This window comes from Bombyx mandarina, chromosome 17 (assembly GCF_030267445.1).
Source record: "Bombyx mandarina strain Sakado chromosome 17, ASM3026744v2".
NCBI lineage: Eukaryota > Metazoa > Arthropoda > Insecta > Lepidoptera > Bombycidae > Bombyx > Bombyx mandarina.
The window spans coordinates 10882843-10903094 of NC_143223.1; the positions used below are offsets into that span (position 1 = coordinate 10882843).

The 20252-nt window shown below is 34.9% G+C and overlaps 2 protein-coding genes and 1 long non-coding RNA gene across 3 annotated transcripts in view; all 3 read left to right on the forward strand.

Annotated features, from left to right (window-relative positions):
- The window catches only part of LOC149501152 (uncharacterized), a 171976-nt gene that overhangs the window by 136987 nt on the left and 14737 nt on the right, over positions 1-20252 (forward strand). The gene's annotated exons all lie outside the window — the stretch shown is intronic.
- Positions 448-16425, forward strand: LOC114240620 (protein snakeskin). Its single transcript, XM_028171237.2, has 4 exons — positions 448-1942; positions 11083-11203; positions 12451-12550; positions 14588-16425. Exons 1-4 carry the CDS (start codon positions 1901-1903, stop codon positions 14703-14705), a joined length of 381 nt encoding a protein of 126 aa, XP_028027038.2. The 5' UTR covers positions 448-1900; the 3' UTR covers positions 14706-16425.
- On the forward strand, positions 16493-18864 carry LOC114240619 (uncharacterized). Its single transcript, XM_028171236.2, has one exon. It carries the CDS (start codon positions 16733-16735, stop codon positions 18503-18505), a length of 1773 nt encoding a protein of 590 aa, XP_028027037.2. The 5' UTR covers positions 16493-16732; the 3' UTR covers positions 18506-18864.

Here is a 20252-nt window from a genome sequence, read left to right on the forward strand (position 1 = left end):
GACCCTGCGTTTACGAAGCACATATTATTACGCCACAAGTTCTTGACTACATCCCATGCTTACATTAAATTCAGTGTCGTAATTTCGGTTCAGTCTTCGTGTACTTTGTATGGAATAGGGCCCTTTTTTATCTATTTTCTTTATTGCTTTGATGGGTTGACGAGCTCACGGCCCGCCTAGTGTTATGTGGTTACCGGAGCTATCAACAACGTAAATGCCACCAACCTTCTCTCACTCTCATTTCTCATTTCTAAGTATTACAGTACAGTGGCTGCCCCACGAAATAGATAAATAACCTTATTTATCTATTCCGTGGGCTGCCCCCACCCTTCAAACCGAAATGCATTCCTTCTTCACTGTCGAAATACGCAGGGCGGTGGTACCATCCTTTTTTTTTTTTTGACGTGACCACGTTTTCTTATTTAATGGAGCCGGCTACACGCACAAAAAAACATGACTCATGAGGCGTTCCATTTAAGGCTTGAAGTGTAAGCGAGAGCGCGCAACGAGCGACAAAGAGGCACAATCGGCCTCCGCGTTCGACAGCGTTCGACATCTGTCTCTCTCCTACTTGAGTGAGCGATGCATCCGCGTGGACAGCTGCTATACAATAATACATTTACATGTTTTCGTCAAGTATGAAGTTCAGTGAAAAGTGAATGTGGTGTTAATTGTTTATAGCAACGATAATTGCGATAATTGAAAAATGAAACCATTCCATCAGTATTTTCTAATGACGTTGTCACGTTCAACTATCGTCAGTAAACCGACTTTACAGACAACCGATTATTTCCTGCCTATGCTTATAGCCTTGATAGGCTATTTCAGCTTCGCCCTAACATGTCAGTGAGCTCACGGGGCTAAAATCGGAGTGTTGCTAGTTGCTAGCACTGGCCCTAGCAAGAGCAGTGCTTCGCAGAGTCTACCACCGGATCGGAAACGCGATCCACTGAGAATGGATACCTACCCGTCACCCGTGTGTTACTCACACGACGCGATACTACCAGTAAATATCAATATTATGATGGTTTCGGTTTGTATTTACGGTCTGTGTAGTAGCGTGTAGTATACCCATGATCACTACTCAAAGATGTTTTGTTGTGGGAATAAAAATGGTAATCAATACGGGGGTTCCTTTTGGAACATTTTTATTTGCTGCAAGAAAGAATTGGTTCTAAGTCAGCATTACATAGGTATTCACGTAAAATAAATTAATGATTGGAGTGTTATTGATCTAATGTGCAAGTCACCCCATCTATACTTATAAAGGATTAATATCTGATTGATGATAGCTTACATCACAGCTACTCCCATGAACAAATAACGTTGTAGAATAAAAGAAAATACCACAGAAATGATTAATTTTTACAATTTATTGATAACTGAGTGAGCTCGTGAGCAGAGGTATTTAGGTGCCAAATTGCATGGTATAGGTAAGACACTATTACAATTATTTACAATACAAATGACATTTCGACCTCATATTTCAAAGTTGACGGTATTCATGTGGCCCTTTCCATGGGATCTACTCTGGACGCTTTTGAAATTCAAAACTTAAAAGAAGAGATATCCATCAGTCATGTTTTCGAAAATGTTCCCAGACGTAAATACATTTGTAATTTTCGCTGCCAATATGGAGTTTGGTCAGTAGTCAATGACTAATGACTGATAAAGCGTGATTGTAGTCATGTCTTTTAATAGTCGTTTATATTACTATGTATCCCGAGTTGATAGAAGGTTTGTGGGTACACTAGCGAATGATGTCATAAGCAGTCGTGCCACGCCTGACGCCGCCGAGCCAAACTAAAAATTTACTGGCGCGCAGCAGTCGTCTTGGAGCCTTCGATACGAGTACTCGTCTCGCAATAATAATAATAAAATTCAAATTTAGAAGTGAATCATGGCCATCAGCAGGTTGTCTATCATCAAGTTTCTGGAGCTGGTGAGTTTATACTGTATAAAGTGATTTAAAGTTTAAAGATGCATTAAGGAATGCTTTAAAAAACCGTTTTTTTTTATTTTCAATCGAACATAACCGGTCTTGGATGCTCTGTTCGCATTGTCGCGTTATGTTTGTTTACCAAATAAAAAGTGAAATGACGCGATGATGAAACGTTTTATCTTGTTTAATTTCAATTTAAAAACTAAGAACATTTTATTTGTTGTTACTTTATTTTGAGATGATAACACGTTGTTGCTTTGCAAAGTAATCCGCATTTTTGGTTAATGCATAACATTAATAGGCACCTAATAATTTAACATTTTTAAATTGTTAGCTATATATGTACATGTTAAGATGCGTAGTTAATACTTAACGTTCAAGGTTAAATAATGAGTAATCATCTTGTAATGTTATTATTTTGCAATACAGTTCATTGTAATAACGTTTTTAGTAATAATTAATATCGTTTTTCTTGAGTTTTCTAATCGTCTCTATTACAGTAATAATTGCAAATCAGTCTTAGTCTGTCAAGCAATGCTCAACCAACAACCAAGGAGTTTAAATACCTACCATAATATTATTACAATTGTTGCCTACCGTGATTCTACCGAAACTTCGGTCCTAAATTTTTCTATGTTTTCGGAAACTACATACCTAGTCCCAAAAAAAGGTACAGATAAAAATAATAAACGAGTTCTGACTTTGGTAAATCTATAGAGTAAATAACGATATCTTCCATATTATAAGTTGGAATTAAGCGTTTTATTTTGAAATAATACTCACCTTCAATCCATTACCTTGTATGATTAATATCGTAGATTAATATCATGTTTCCGCCGGCGCGTTTTCCACGCATGCCTGATGCTATCGCTAGAGTGTTAAACCTGTGGCCTGTAGCATAAGTTTGTAGTTTCTCGCCGCATCGTCTCAGCGGGTCTGAGTTCCATTAAAAAGCACCAGCGAAGAAGTTGCCCTTGAGCTGTTAGGTCTTCATCAGAGGTTCTCAGGCACTGTGAACAAACCCTGCCCTTCCATCTGAACCCACCCGTCCTGGTTTAAGCGGCAAGGCTTCGGAGTTAATCGCAAACCATAAAAAAAAAATGGGTTTTTTACTTTGTCAAATTCCATTCATGGTTACAGGGAACACAAACAAATTCTTCGAAATTTAAAATTTTACAATCGCATTGTTGTAGCGCTGTTTGTTTCCGAACAAACGGAATCCCGGAGTTTGTGTGTGAGTTTGTGTTTGAGTTTGTGTTTCGTCGAAATCGAAATAACTCATGCTCAGCGGAAATTTTTACGTTGTTTACGCTACAGACAATGAACGGCCTCGCAAGAATTTAGTTGTAGCGAATGAAACGCTATAGTGATGCAAGCTATGTATACGTGCATTTCGTTTTATGTTTATAATAAATAACGTTAAATTAATCCTTTGGCACTGCGTAGGGATCTATCTTCCCTATGCATAGTTTACAGAATTTACAATGGGGAGTGTTCCGAGGAGTTGTTCAATTTAATAGAAGCCGCTGATTTTCGCAACCGATCGTCTCGCCGGAACTATCATCCGAACCATCTGAATGGTTGGCGTTCCACTACAATTCGTTTTAAAAACAGTTTTCTGCCACGCACAGTAAATCTCTGGAATTCGTTGCCATCAGCGGTCTTCCCCAACAACTGCGACATTGGGCAATTCAAGAAAAGAGCATATTCTTACCTGAAGGGTAGGCAACGCACTGGCGTAAACGCTGGTGACCGTGGGCGGCGGTGAATCACTTACCATCAGGTGACCCGTCTTGCTCGTTTGCCTCTTAGAAGTTATAAAAAAAAAAAAAAAACTTTCATAAATTATAATAAAAAAATATAACGATACATTTCAAAAAAAAAAGTTAATTTAATAAGTTGCGTTGAAAATTTTAACATTAACAATAACTAAATAAAATGCATTTGATAGAAGTAAATTAATTCAAAAACAAATTCAGCTAGATTAATAACAAAGAGAAATGCGAATAAATTTTGAAACATTAAATTATGCTTCACATTTAAGCCATTATTACTGAGAGCGTATTCTACATATAACCTACGAGAAAATACCACCATACTACGTACATATATATTTCTGTCGGAAAGCAGTCACTCATTTCGACATAAAAAGTGTTACTTCCACCTGATGTTTCAACGACGGCAACATATTACTATTATCCATGTGCTCTTAGAATCAATAATTGATTCTAATAACTCTAATATCAGATGGGCAGTAAGAGCTATAACCAATCTAATACAATATCGAATGTTTTATTCTTATGCCGGCCACTCACATGCGCGAAAACATTCGTACAACGTACGTCAAACATTCATTCGCAAACTTAGCGGTTGTGCAAATGGGTTCGGTACTCAATTTGCGAACCCGTTTGCGCTTCCTCCTACACTTGTTTACACGAATGTCTCACGAATTTCTCCTCCTTTTTAATTCGTCAATAGAACATTGAAGAGTTTTGAATTCTTTCCCAGACATCATTAACAGCCATGCTGTTTTTATGTGATTTCTTTTGATGAAGATACGCTACACAGTAGACGTCACGATCTATGAAAATAGCGAAACGTCCATTGCCTTCGCAATCCTGGGCGGGGCTGGGCGTAACTGGTCACACGAATGTGTGGGAGACTACGCGAAAGATCGCGGTTCGCGCGCTTTGATGTCTGTTAAAAAACCGACACAGCTTGGAAAACCACGAATGCAGCGAAAACTTTGCATGATCATTTGCAAATGTCGTCCTACGCTTGCGGGTTTGCGTATTCGTGCGAATGTGAGTGACCGGTATTATTGATTGAAAAATCAACGCACTATGTAGCACATAACTTCATTACCGATGTGCCTAATTACTATTACTTATACTGCCACTAAAAATGGAATGCTAAATTAATAACTGGGCGCTGGCCACAATACGTATTGTTTACTATATAACATTTTGTTAATTTAATGCGAACCATTATTGAAAACGCAAAGCTTATCACGAACGCAGCGATAATGTTTGACTGGAATGCTTTATAGATGTGTTATGTATGATTATATCTACTTGGAACCACAAATACTAACACATTCATTACTAAACAATCGTCAGTTGTAATTTAAAAAAATATATTTTGTGGCGCATTCGCTTCGATCAATATAATAAAAGAAAAAAATTGTGTTTACTAGAAAAAATAATTTTCGAAGCACAAAATAAACAAGAACTTTAAATATCTAATTTAATATAATCAGTATATATTAATTAATTTAATATATACTGGTGGTAGGACCTCTTGTGAGTCCGCACGGGTAGGTACCACCGCCCCGCCTATTTCTGCCGTGAAGCAGTAATGCGTTTCGGTTTGAAGGGTGGGGCAGCCGTTGTGACTATACTGAGACCTTAGAACTATATCTCAAGGCGTGTGGCGCATTTACGTTATAGATGTCTATGGGCTCCAGTAAACACTTAACACCAGGTGGGCTGTGAGCTCGTCCACACATCTAAGCAATAAATAAAAAAATCTAAGCATGTACTTTTACTCCTATTAGTAGTAGGTACACGGTATTTCAAAGAGAATCGTATGTTGATAAATGAATAAGCGACTATTATCAACTATTAGTGACGTGAGAATTAGATCATTCACAGAATGATTTCATTTACGAGAATTTTTTCATGGCTCATACTGTATTAGATAGTCAGAGGCAAAATGATAGCAACGTTGATTCTTTGGTGACTTTATTTTAAATAAACTATTGCTTATTTACTAAGATTTTCATTTACATGGTCATACAAAAAAAGCTGATATAATATGGTATGGAAAATTTGTAGTATTCAAATAACCATCGTTCGAATCTGTAAAATGATGTAATAAACGCGAGATATTTGAATTGTATGCTTTGAGTTTCCATTAACGGTGCTTTTAGGCACCACAAGCACCGGTCACCGTCCTCGTTGAACGCGACGAAGGGCTCGACGAGCGAACTAACCCATAGACACAGCCCACTGAGTTTCTCGCCGGATCTTCTCAGTGGGTCGTTGTTAGCACATTAGGGAAAATTCCTGACATACCAACAGCTTACGATAAGTGAAGTTTCAGTTAACTATTTGTCACAAAAATGCGTTATCTACACCTCAATATACCTTTTTTTTTATTGCTTAAATGGGTGGACGAGCTCACAGCCCACCTGGTGTTGAGTGGTTACTGGAGCCCATAAACACCCACAACGTAAATGCGCCACCCACCTTGAGATATAAGTTCTGAGGTCTCAAGTATAGTTACAACGGCTGCCCCACCCTTCAAACCAAAACGCATTACTGCTTCACGGTAGAAATAGGCAGGGTTGCAATGTCGGAGATTAATTTTTCTATTTATACGTCTTTATGGGTGTAAATACAATCCCATTTCCCGTATACGCCAGTAATAAGAGTGTTTGCTATTTTATCAAAATCGTTTGAGTACAATATTCGTTATTACCTACTCTAAATGAATTGATCTGTGTTATTACTGTAATCAGATAAAGAAAGTACAAGTTTCAAATAGATATAAAACATAACTCTAAGAAATGTCATTAAATTCCTAAGGTAGACTTCAATTAGTGGGTATGAACTGACCACAATTGACCCTAATTAAAAAACAAAACAAACTTCAAAAATATATTATACTTGCTCGAAATCTATCCCTTATTTTTAGTATTATTTATTATAATTATTATACTTAATACAATAGCATTGCATTACGATAACTCCTCAAATCGCATTTTTTTGTCAACTTAGCCATAGGAGTTACAAGAGAAATATATAGGTTAAAAAAAAGAGCGGGATCAACTTCATAGTATTAATAGAACGCCTATTAACTTTCAAAGGGGCCGGTGGTCCTCGTACATCTTAACAATTTTTATTCTTCATATATTGGTTTAAATTGGCTGTATCGCGCTTACGTAAGTGTCCATCATGCCATGCATCAACACTATTCTTAGCTCGTCTTGACCAACGAGATTGCAAGCGCTAATATAAAAGAGCGAACGCTAATTCTAACGCTAACTGTGAGTTTTGTATTGGATATCTCAATTTTCTGTATTTACACTGTGGTTCTAAAATGCTTAAAGTTTGTATCTATACTAATATTATAAAGAGGAAAGATTTGTTTGTTTGTTTGTTTCGAATAGGCTCCGAAACTACTGGACCGATTTGAAAAATTATTTTGCCATTAGAAGCCGACATTGTCCCTGATGAACATAGGCTACTTTTTTTTATTTATTTTTTATTTTATTTTTTTTGGTTTCATGTGTGTTTTAATGTTTCCGAAGCGAAGCGAGGGCGGGTCGCTAGTGTAACTATAAGACCGTTACATTAATTAAACATTCAACTGAGAAAATTAATATTTTATAATTTTCTATGTTTTCTTTATTATTGTGTTGATTCGCTTTGATTTTTTTCTTCGCGTCCCTACTTATTCGCTGGTGGTAGCCTAGTGGGCTATTTCCGGCTACACCCGAACGGACTTTCATATATTTTGCTTACTTAAATTCATGTTGACTATTCTCGAAGTTTGAAATAAACATTAATAAATCTAAGTATCTCGCATGATGTTGATGGCTACAAAGTTTCTTAATATTTCAAAATCTCTATCATACGTGCTAAATTGTAAATGAGCCTTTTAAAAAATGATTCTGACGATAAAAAAGTGTAAGAGGAATTGATTATTTGGTTCTAATATGTTTCTCGTACACACATGTATTGCTCGTTCTATGATATCAACATACACAGACTGTATGAATGCGATATGGTAGGTATAAAGTACAGTCGAAACTCAAAATTCCTACGCACATTAGCAAACAGGTCACAATTGCCGGAAGTCACTAATACGACTCGATAAGGTCAGCATTGTATGCATGATCTAAGACATCAGTGATGTAATCCTTCGTATTCTCAGTATTTATTTATATCTAGTATCTATTTATAAGCGATATAAATATATAAGAGAAGTTCTAAGTTAAAAAATTGTTTTTTTTTTTTTCAATGTCATATGCTCGTTTTCTTCTATTTCTCGTTGGAGTTGCAAAATAATGATTCCAAATCGTTTACAATTGTGTTAAGGATCGGTTGTTGTAATTTTTAAAATCACAAAATTCGCAAATCCTCATTGAATATATCAAAGTACCCATGGGCTACATTTGTATACAGAACTACATTTGTATGCTGATGAGTTATCATAAAAAATATCTTCGTCCATCGGTTTTGTAAGAGCGATAAAGCTGGATTTTGTCAACAGCATGTCCTCAATTAAAAAAAAAAAGTATTTTTTCTTTTCAATATTCGCAATTCGTGTACAAAATTCAAACTACTTTTAGGCATTTTAGCTATAAACGAAATAAATAAAAAAACATTTTAATATTATGCTAACTAATGTCGGCTAATAACACCTTACCGACCAATACCCCTTGAGGCTACTAGCGGTAAGTAAAAACAATCGATAAATCAATAATTTATTTTGTATGCACTTGCATTATCAGACTAACCGGGTTCGCCGTCGCGTTGCGAAATATGATTACCTAATAACAATATTACATTAATATCTACTAGTGTTTTGCGTTTAACACTCGCCTAGTGGTATCTCTTTCGTCTCCTAATAAACGTCACGAGTGCGTGTGCTTGGGCACGATACAGAAATATTTTCTGAAATAACATAATATACGTAATTTTGTAATGTGCTTACGATCAAATACCATGTATGTGGTAAATAGATGTACCGCGTAAAATAAATAAATTAAAACAATGAAGATATTGTAGTATCGATCTTTTATTACTCTGCAATATCAGTAATATATTAGTTTAGTACCTTTACTAAGTTCAAAATAAACATATCACAGTACACGTACAATCTTAACTTAATGACAATTTTACCTGTTTCATTGACCCCATTTGTTGGTCATACCAATCGCGCCACGGTGCTTTTGTAGATAACCTTGGTACTTGCGATTGATATGGAGTTAGCATTGCCTCATATGTGAACGACAATTTTTTTTTGTTGCTTAGATTGGTGGACGAGCTCACAATCCACCTGATGTTAAGTGGTTACTGGAGCCCATAGACATCTACAACGTAATTGCGCCACCCGCCTTGAGATATTTCTAGATAGTATAGTATAGTTACAACGGCTGCCCCAATCTTCAAACCGAAACGCGTTACTGCTTCACGGCAGAAATAGGCAGGGTGGTGGTACCTACCCACGCGGACTCAAAAGAGGTCCTACCACCAATAAATGAAATAAAAATTATTAAAAAAAATAAAATAATTTGCATTAAAAGTGACAGAGTCGGATAGTTCTGTAATAAATATACTTATAACTGATGTGGCGGGAAATGTACTTCATAACTAAAACTACTGTTACTGCATTGCAATACATTTAATACACTTTCCTTCATGTATATATCGAGAGTTATTTTGTTAAAAAAATAGCTTGTACTGTTAAATTTTATATAATTATCTGTATTTTTATCAGTTTCTGTGTTTATTTTTTCATTTTATGTCTATCCAATTTAAGCGATGACGCAGTAAACAGGTTAATCATAACTTTTAACATAAGAAGACTTCACCCGGCTCTGTTATTTAGTATATTATTTGCAATATCTATATATTAATACGTGAAGCAAAAACTTTGTATCCCTTTTTACGAAAATTGCGCGAACGGAGGAGTATGAAATTTTCAACACTTATAGAGAATATAGAGAAGAAGTGCATAATGCTAATTTTTTTTTAAAATAATGCATAAAGGATACATTAAATCAATAAAGAAAACATTACACACACTACATACCATGTATTTGACGCACACACGCATGCATACTATTTATTGTCAAACTTTTGTTCTTGAAGTCTGTGGTCAAATTAAGAATAGATTAAATATTGTTTGTCTTTATTAATATATTTTTATAGTGTAGCCTTGGCGAAATTTGTGATTATAGAAGTATAAAATACAATCATAATAGTGTACAAATTTACAATTCCAATTATAGTCGAATTTCGACTACTGCGGGACCTCTAGTAAATGTTATTCCGTCGGTATTTCAGAATAAATAAATAAAACTTAAATATACATTTAAATTTACATCTCATTCTCAGGACCTAATTATACATGATATTCTGTTTATTGCATTACTTTAAAAACGTTGTTTTGCCAAACATTGACATTAATGTGTTAAATGAGCATTTTGTGGCAAGGTTACCAGAGCATTCACATGACATCATTTCTGATCGAATTAAAACGAGCTTAACTTCGTCATGGCCGAAGAGTCTGTGGTTACGATGACGTCATTGACACCTGGTTATAGGTGGTGTCGAAATATGTTGCACTAATTCTGTTACAGAATTATAGGATAGAGTTGTTTTCCCGTGTTCAGATTTCAGCTTATTTATTTATTTGTTACATTTCATTTACATGTTTATATTGGCGGACTTAATACCTAAGGCATTCTGTATCTGTCAAATAAAGCTTTTTTAATAAACTGATATTTTTTTTATTCGTTCTGTCTAATAATTTCATGAAAATGTAATCTAACTAAAGACAGAATTTACGATTTAGCCATTTTCGTGAGCCACTGCCATTTCCCATTTTAGTCAGTTTTAGTAAGCTTAAGCTTTAAAAAAAAACAATAATTGACAAAAAAATTGTACTAGGCATCTTAAATGAAAATCTAAAGTAATCGATTTGACCAACAATATAATGAGATATTATTTTTGTGTTCGACATTTAAAGTTCGCCCGAATGCATGAAAGAAAATGGGACTAACAATTTTTTAAGGTATACAAATAAAAATAATTGTTGTCCATACACTTGGTAGGTATTATAAAATGAATAAAACCATTCCAAATCTCATTTATATTGTACCCTTTCGTGCACAGACTAGCTCGGGCCATTTAGTGACTAATATCGAACGCCCTGAGAAGACTGACAATGTCATGTCCATTGAGGATAGGAACGAATGGAGGAAAAGTGCAAACAAAAATGCTCCATAAAGGTCACGACCCTTAGCACTGAGGTACACTACGAAAGGAGCAGCTCATATCCATGAACAACAGTAACAGCTATTGTAAAAATTTGAAAGAGTTCATTGTTGTCATTTTTTGTTTCAGGCACTTACGTGTTCGTGCGTCGCTCTCCACTACCACAGTTACAATCCAGATGCGGATATCGGCATGCTCGTCACCGGTACCTTTGTCGGGTACCTCATCATATTCGCTGGTGCGGCCGCGGGTGAGTTATCAATCAAATGATTTCCAATCGAATTTTCGATAATACAGGCTTGTTCAGAATGAATATTTCGAATGGAAACTAATTTACGTCTTGCCTTACTCTCTTCTTCTTTTTCTCCACCTTATCTCACTAGGTGGGGTCGGCACAGCTAATTTTTCTCTTTGATTCTCTTCTATCAGCCGTCATCTTAACACTCACTCCTCTCTCTCTCTCATATCGTCATTCACACACTCCATCCATGCCTTCTTCGATCGACCTCTTCCCCCTCTACCTTGCACTACCATTTCCATACATCTCCTAGTCACTTACGTCTTCTCTCTACGCATCACATGTCTATACCACGCTAACCGTCCGCTCTTTAATTTGTTGCTTACTGGGGCTACTTTCACGCTTCCTCCTAGTCTGAATAATACTTACCTTGCCTTACTAGTCTAAATAATATGAGTTAAGTGCTCTTTTCAGTTTTATCTAGTCGTGAACATAATTAAATCTACTTTCGTTCCCAGTTTTCGTGGTCACGGAACGTCCGTCGCCACTAAAACCGGTCACCGTCCTTGTCGAACTCATCCAATACGTTTATGTTATGATTACGAAGAGTTCGACGAGCGAACTAACCTATAAACACGACCCACTGAGTTTCTCGCCGGATCTTTTCAGTGGGTGGCTATTCCGATCCGATGGTAGATTCTGCGAAGTACTCTCTTGCTAGGGCTAGTGTTAGCAAATTCTCTCAGGTCGAGCCCGTGAGCTCACCTACCCGTTCGTAGTAGGAATAGCCCTTTAGGCAATCAGCAAAAGCAAAAGCAAAAACCACGAAAACTGTAAGTATTACCAACGTCGGTAATAATGTATTGTACGACAATGAAACCCGTGAGATTAAAACAAAAAATTGGTGTGAAAATATCATTTTTTTTTATTGCTTAGATGGGTGGACGAGCTCATAGTCCACCTGGTGTTAAGTGGCAACTGGAGGTCATAGACATCTACAACGTAAATGCGCCACCCACTTTGAGATATAAATATAAAAGAGATATAAAAAAATATATATATAAGTTCTAAGGTCTCAGTATAGTTACAACGGCTGCCCCACCCTTCAAACCGAAACGCATTACTGCTTCACGGCAGAAATAGGCAGGGTGGTGGTATCTATCCGCGCGGACTATCACAAGAGGTCCTACCACCTTAAATTAAATACGTGTCTCATGAAGAACATTATTCTAATCAGAAACAAAATATAAACTTTTCAGGCTACATAATGCAGACTCCTTCACACAAACGGATCGACATCTTCTATTCGCTGGTCGGTGTTGCCTTGTTCGTCGCTAGCGGTGCCATTATTATTGACAGGTCGGTACTTTACAATTAACATAGTTTGTCTGTGGAATCTCTTTACACTCAGAATGTAAAATAAATAATAGTTTAAAAAAAACTAACAAAATACGCTTTTATAGAAAATCCAACTGAAAAATAGAAAATAAATATTAATAAATTTAAATCAGAAATAGTGTAAGATAAAATGAGTTTATTGTAAAAAAAAGCGTGGGGTGCTTTTCAGGATATTATCAAAATAATCCTTCTACTCATATCTGTTCATATTTGTTCATATCTGTTCATAAAATATTTATAACTACTGATACCATGCACCATACGCTTTTTTTTAATATATTAAAGATTTTATTCAAAAATTTTTTGAATAAAATCATTTTTTCTTACACTATTTTTGATTTAAATTTATTAAAATTTATTTTCTATTTTTTAGTCGGATTTTCTATAAAAGCGTATTTTGTTAGTTTTTTTAAACTATTATGTATTATTCATTTTTTAGTTGATTTTCAATTTTTTCAATATATCTTTTTTTTTAATATTGCATTGTCATCGGTCCTTAATAAGTATACCAAATTTCGAGTTAATCCGACGTTTTGAAAGGGGTCAAAATCATGTTCAAAGATTCCGTTACAAACATACATACTTCTGAAGCTAATAAAAGCGTATTAAAAAGGCATGACGATAATTTACCAGTGGGGTCGTATGTAGCGATGTGAACCGATTACAATTTCTGGCTCCGGTTTATTACCGATTTGTTTCTCAAAAAACCAGTTTCTTAAGGTATTTTTAGGTTTTTTCCATAAAGTCTAAATAATCATTAAATAAAACAAATTTACGTGCAAACGAAGAGTTTTCTTCATACAATTAATAGAGTGAGCATATTTTATATAGGCTTAATGGTCATATTTATATTATCCAATAATAAAAAGCTTTTTATTTTTGATTTAATACTATTGTATTTTTTTCAAAGTAGGTTTTTCTTATATTTTACATGGTAATTGTACTGTAGTTTTTAAATGTAATGCACGGTAATTTGAGTCTGAAACACGGTATTTTTTATCTAACAGCACGGTAGTTTGTATATTTGATCGGGTAGCACTGGTGTGAACTGTGAATGTAACGCGTACTTCAAAACCGATATTCTTAAATAAAAACCGGTGTTTATCGGTATCTATGAAAACAGGTTTTTCTCCGGTTTTCTTCGAACCGACTTACATCCCTAGTCGTATGCTCGATCGATAACAGTTGCAAAAAAAAATCATTCAAAACATTCAAATAAACCACTAAAATAATAAACAAATATCTTGTAGACAAATTAATAATAATATAATTCATTTCAATTTGTGTGTGCGTCATTTATTCGATTGAGAGGGAATTTTGTATAGATGTTGTTGGCACATTAGGGAAAATTCCTGACATACCAACAGCTTACGATAAGTGAAGTTTCAGTTAACTATTTGTCACAAAGATACTTTATTTACATCTCAATATACCTATTTAATTCTTCTGTACGTTAGTGAACTACTTCCGATTTTGATAATTTTTTTTGTGAGCGATCTAAAGGATTCGAGAATTTTTTAGATACGCAATTCGATTCACTACAAAATATAATACAGTGCAACCTTAATATAACGAACCTCAATATAACGACCTCCTCGATTTAGCAAATTTGTCGTTATTTTGACTGATGGTAGGACCCCTTGTGAGTCCGCGCGGGTAGGTACCACCACCCTGTCTATTTCTGCCGTGAAGCATTAATACGTTTCGGTTTGAAGGGCGGGGCAGCCGTTGTAACTATACTTGAGACCTTAGAACTAATATCTCAAGGTGGGTGGCGCATTTACGGCATAGATGTATATGGGCTCCAGTAAACACTTAACACCAACCATTTGAGAATGTTCACTCAGAAGTTATTCTAAAAATAAAATTTTGTGCTCGTTTATACGTACAATATTTTTTTATTAAGGGATTTTATGACCTGGTAACTAAGACCTTTAGGTCAAGTCTCATTTTAATATACGTACAATAAATTTAATCGTAATGTTAATTATGTTACAGATTTCAACATTATGGTAAGAGCGAGATCAAAGACAAGAACTTGGCTAAGGCCTCGTTGGCCATCATCAATGGCGCTATCTTACTTGTTGATGCTGTCCTCACGCAACGAGGAGGCTAAACTACGTACATAAAATAGAGCTGCACAATCAGAAAAGGATTTCAAATGCTGCATACAAATACAATGCTGTCTTATTAGGATTACTATGGTCCGCCTAATAATCTGAATTCCACCGCAATCACTGTTACCTCAAGATTTCTATACAAATGTTTTGTTTAGTGATTGTTTTTTTTTTTCGTGTGAAGGTGGTAAGAAAACTGTCTTTTGATTGGTAACACTAAAGCTAACAAACACCAAAAAAAATCTCTGGTTCCCGTTCAAAACGTATAAATCTTTCGCCTTTTTAACATCAAAAAAAATCGAACACAGGAGAAAAGTGTACTGAATTGTTTTGTCTTTATTTATGTACAGATTTGTAATATATTACAAATCCTGAAAAATAATCATATTAAATGACGAAGAAAATAAAAGAAGGTTTGTATTCAATTATTTGTGCAGCATTTTTTTTCTTAATTGTTTTATGTTGTTTATGGAGACGTGTCTTTAGTCTTTAATGATAAAATAAACATTCGTACCGTGTCTTATGTTTTAAATGTTTTGAAATGGAATTTCCAAAAAAAAAGTGATGCCTACTCGAAATAAAGTAAATATTTCCAAAATCAAAATACACTCGAACATAGAATCTCCTTCCTTTTTGAATTGACTAAAGAACTTGTAAGTAAATGAGAGAGTACCTATCACAATTTGCTTTTACCTTAAATACCAAAAGAAGGCTTTCACAGGAATTCACTTCATATTGTAAGGTTTTTTTAATATTTTTTGAGTTTTCATTTGAAAAACACCTTTCATGTAACAAACACACCAAATATTTCTTCAATGAATAAAGACACGTCTTTGTAAATACGTCAAAGTACCTAAAGTAATTTATTCAGTTACAACTAAGAGTCTCCATTTTTCGTATTTAACACAAAAAATATATAGATTTTTTCATAAACCTGTTAATATGTATCTTTTTTTAATTCGTCCGTAATTTTTTTATAAATGCATTTCTTATCGTATAAGTTCATAATGTTTTTAAATTTACTGTAATTCACGAAATTTATTTCAAAAAACACCATAGTAGAATTACAAATTAAGCGCACTGGCACTATGAGCCTGCCCAGTCTTGCTTGTTAGTATTTGGTAGTTTTGTGGTACCTATACCATACCATAATCCTGCCTGTACAAATTAAAATTGGGGCTTTGACTTCCCTAATACCGCCATCGATGTGAAAGTGGTGTTGGTCAAAATAAAAAAAAAACTGGCTTTCCTTTTAAACCATTGTTAAGCTTAAAATCTTAGCTACCTTATCAATGCAGATATTGAATTTCCTACCGATTATAAGTTATTTGTTGAATCAAATTCTATTAACGTTATTTCTTGTTAGCAGATGAATAAACGTGTTTGAGAACTCGATATTAATAGGAACACGCTAGAAGTAAATTATGCCATTTTAAACTTTTCGCTTTTGAATATTTTTTGCAATAAGTACTCAAATTGTATAACCGGCTAAGAGTGTTTAATATTTAATGTAAGTGTAACGCTGTGTCTTAAATGTATATTTTTATATGTCTTGTAACTCTTTAAAATATATTTTTACACGTTCATCTTAGATAAAAAAATAAGGTTATTAGTACCTCTATTACTACTTGGAACAATTTACATAAGTTTTGATAACACCATTTAAATGTTTTTTATGTGTGTATGTGAAACCGCTTAATTAAATGTAAGATAATGAAATGTGTTTTATTCCACTTTTTGAAAAATTTTCAGTTCTGTCTAAATGATTTTATGAAATGTCTAAAATCATCCTTATATTATTATCAGTAGCGACTCATTAATTTTTCCAACCGAAGAGTCGGTATGTAAATAAATCTAATTCTATGTTTGGGTTTTAATGGTATTTCGTCATTAATCAAAAAGAAAAGTAAATTACATGAGTATCCATTACACTGACTATTTTACGAGAAAACTTTCTAGACGGAGTACAGCATTTAAAAGTACTACCAGTGTTACGTGAAGTATAAGAAGTTCTTCGTGTTCAATAATGAAAATTTTACCATTCTTACTAACAATAAGTGTCACTTCGTGTGTGAGTTACAACAAATTGTTAAAAAAAGCTGCTTCAGTTTGCGATTCAGTCTTTTATCATGAGTACGTTACGTCAGTGGTATGGATGCGCACCGAGCCTGAAGATATTACTCTATTCCTCCAACATTTTCACGGTTCTGCGGTAATAGTTCCTTTAGACTATCAGAACATGAAAGCAGTGAGCGAACTAAATAAAGCCACGGGATTTAAACAAACAGTTCTCTTCGCTGTATCCGTTGAAGAATTCATATTTTTCATATCAACGTTGAATTTGGATCTCATAGTACCAATTCGTATGGTTTTAGTATTAACAACACAATTAACGGATCTTGCTACGATAACAAAGGAAGCTTGGAAACATGATTTAGCAGAAATTATTGTAATAAGCAAAGATGAAAATGAAGAAATCCGTCTCACTACTTACTTTCCGTACAAAAATGGAATTTGTGGCGATTACACTCCACATTCTATTTCTAACGAAAAAGAGTTATTTCCTGAAAAATTCAAAAACTTGCATGGTTGCCCAGTAAAAATCACTTTACTTAATTTTCTCCCGTATGTTGGATTGCAAAAAGTAAACGGAACTATTACATTCATATTTGGCATAGATGGAAGTGTATTTATTTTATTAATTAAAGAACTTAACGCCACTATGGATATCGTCTCGTCAACTGACCACGGAGGAATGGGTGTCTTTGTTAACGGCTCTTGGAAAGGCTCCTTCGCTGACATAGTTCGTCGAGAAGCAGATATATTCGTGCCTGCTGGGATTATTACACAGAAAAGATTTTCAGTGGCGCAAATGTCTCATACTTATGAAACACTTAATATTCATTGGTGCGCACCACCCCGACGTGAAATCTACGCATGGGCAAAAGTATTATTACCATTTCTGACTAACATTACGCCTTTTCTTGTATTAGCATTTACCGTTTTCGTGATTACCATAGTTCTCGTCAAACGTTCTAAATTACATGGTATAAAGTCTAACAAGAATGTGTTCTTACAATCTTTCATGATTTTTTTAGGCCAAGGTGTGAAATTTGAAACGAAATCGTCAGTTATAAATTCCTTTTTTGTTGCATGGTTATGGTTTTGTCTCATAGTGCGTATCGCGTATCAAGGAGATCTTGTTAATGGCCTACAAAAGAAAATTTACGAACCACCTTTCGAATCGGTTGAGCAGGCGCTCCAAGAGTTGGACGGATATGGAGGAACCGAACTATTTCGTGAATATTATGCTGGCTCTCCGATAGCAGATAACTATCAGGTAATCAAAATAGGAGACTTGCCACGGTACATAAGGGATGTAATTGCCGGTAAGCGGTTTCTCATTGCGACAGACATATTAATGCATCAATATGCGAAGAAATTTCAGATACTTCAAGAGCCTTTGACGCATTCTCCGACATGCTTGTTCATGCGACCCGGCTGGCCAGTTTCTAGAAGAGTAGACGTCATAATTATACGAGCTATTGAAGCTGGGCTTGTGCAGAAGATTATTTATGATTTCCACTACACAGTTAGATTACGAAGACACGAAAAAGAAGAAGAGACAGGGACTAGGCCATTAGGAATGTCAACAATGTTCGCATGCTATTACGGTCTCATACTGCTTTGGATATTTTCTTTCGTAATATTTTTATTTGAAGTTTTATATTACAATTGGAAGCACAAAATAGCGTATATTAAAAGGAAACGAAATAAGCTTTTCAAATTTCATCACTGATTTCTGTCGCTCATAGGAGCAATTTTACGAGCCTATTGTAATAATGTAGCGCTTTTAAATGTACCTTTTGGTTTTAAGCATTTGTAAAATGTCACGGAATATTATCTAGAACTCCAAATAAACTAAAATTTGTCTGTGGTTATTAGTCTCTTATTAGTCTATGAGTCACAAACTAAATAAAATAGAAAACGCACTGAAAACGCATATGTAATAAATAGATAAAAGATTTCAGTGGGTCGCGATTCCGATTTTGTGGTAGATTCTGCGAAGCACTGCTTTTGCTAGGCCTAGTGTTAGAAAATTCACTCAAGTTGAGCTCATAAGCTCACCTACTCGTCTGCGAGAAGCTGGAATAGCCTTTAGGCCAGCGAGTAGGTAGGGAAAAAAATGAATAGACGTAGTATTGGTAGTATTGTTGTCAATGTCCAGAAATATAAGTATTTATTTCAGGAGCCACGTGACACAAACAATTAGCTCGTCAGTAGCCGCATCGGTCTAAATCAGGGGTCGGCAACGCGGCGCCCGATCGATTTTCAATGCGCCCTCGCTGGACTAATGTAAATGTATGACAGCCAGAGCGATTTACTTACTCTTGTCAAACGGCAATATACAGCAAGTAGTCAGTTGAGTTTAGGATTGTGCATAGATTAGCAGTTTGCTAACCTTGAGCATATCTAATAACACTCACGTATTTTTTGTTGGTGTGTGATCGTATTTCGAATAGGCCACGCGTAGACCGTGCATTTAAAACTACCAAGTAATCCGAAACAATTATTTTCTTTCAATGCCGAACAAATCTTAATGACTCACATTTAGATAATTGTTTAAGGACCGGGAACTCTAAATATATCCCCAATTATAAGAAATTAGCTCAAAATATGGACACCCAAGTTTCACACTGAATTATAGGTATGACATCAACAAAATAAAGTTATAAAAATCTCTTTTTTTTAATGCATATTTCATACATGTTGATTATTTGTAAAATATGCGCCCTCAGTGATTTTCAAATTTAGTTTTTTTTTTATTGCTTATGTGGGTGGACGAGCTCACAGCCCACCTGCTGTTAAGTGGATACTGGCGCCCATAGACATCCACAACGTAAACGCGCCACCCACCTTAAATTGCGCCTTTCAGGACAAACAGGTTGCCGACCCCTGGTCTAAATAATTCTCAAAGCTAAATAGAACCCACAAGCTCTAAAATATAGTGAAATGGTTAGAAATAGTTAGAAATCCTCTAGCCATTAATTTCTGATTCGCATTTCTAAAATGTCCTAACTAAATTTTATTATTGATTGTTATACATATGATTTTTTGTTATTCGATGCATAATTACCAATTAGCAAGCTGTACCATAAATATAGGTATGTTTATTTTTTCATTGCGAACACACTGTTTCGGAATATTTGAGTTACCGACCCAGTTCTATTGAATTCTATTAATGTATTTAATTTTTACCTTCACAGAAGTCGTGACCGGAAATGTTTTACAGGCAAATGTGTTTTATTGCAAAGAATTTCATTTTTTCACATATTTTCAACAAACTGAAAATGTTATTATTCTATCTATGCTTTGTTGTATCTCGCCCAAATTTCGCCAGACGCCATATGGTAGACGAAATATTTGCACTTCGTCGACAATACGTATACATGTGTAGGTACATAATAATATAGGTATAGTAACTTTATTCATTTTTAGTTTTATTTTAGACCATTTTTATTATTACCTAATTTAATTATTACCTA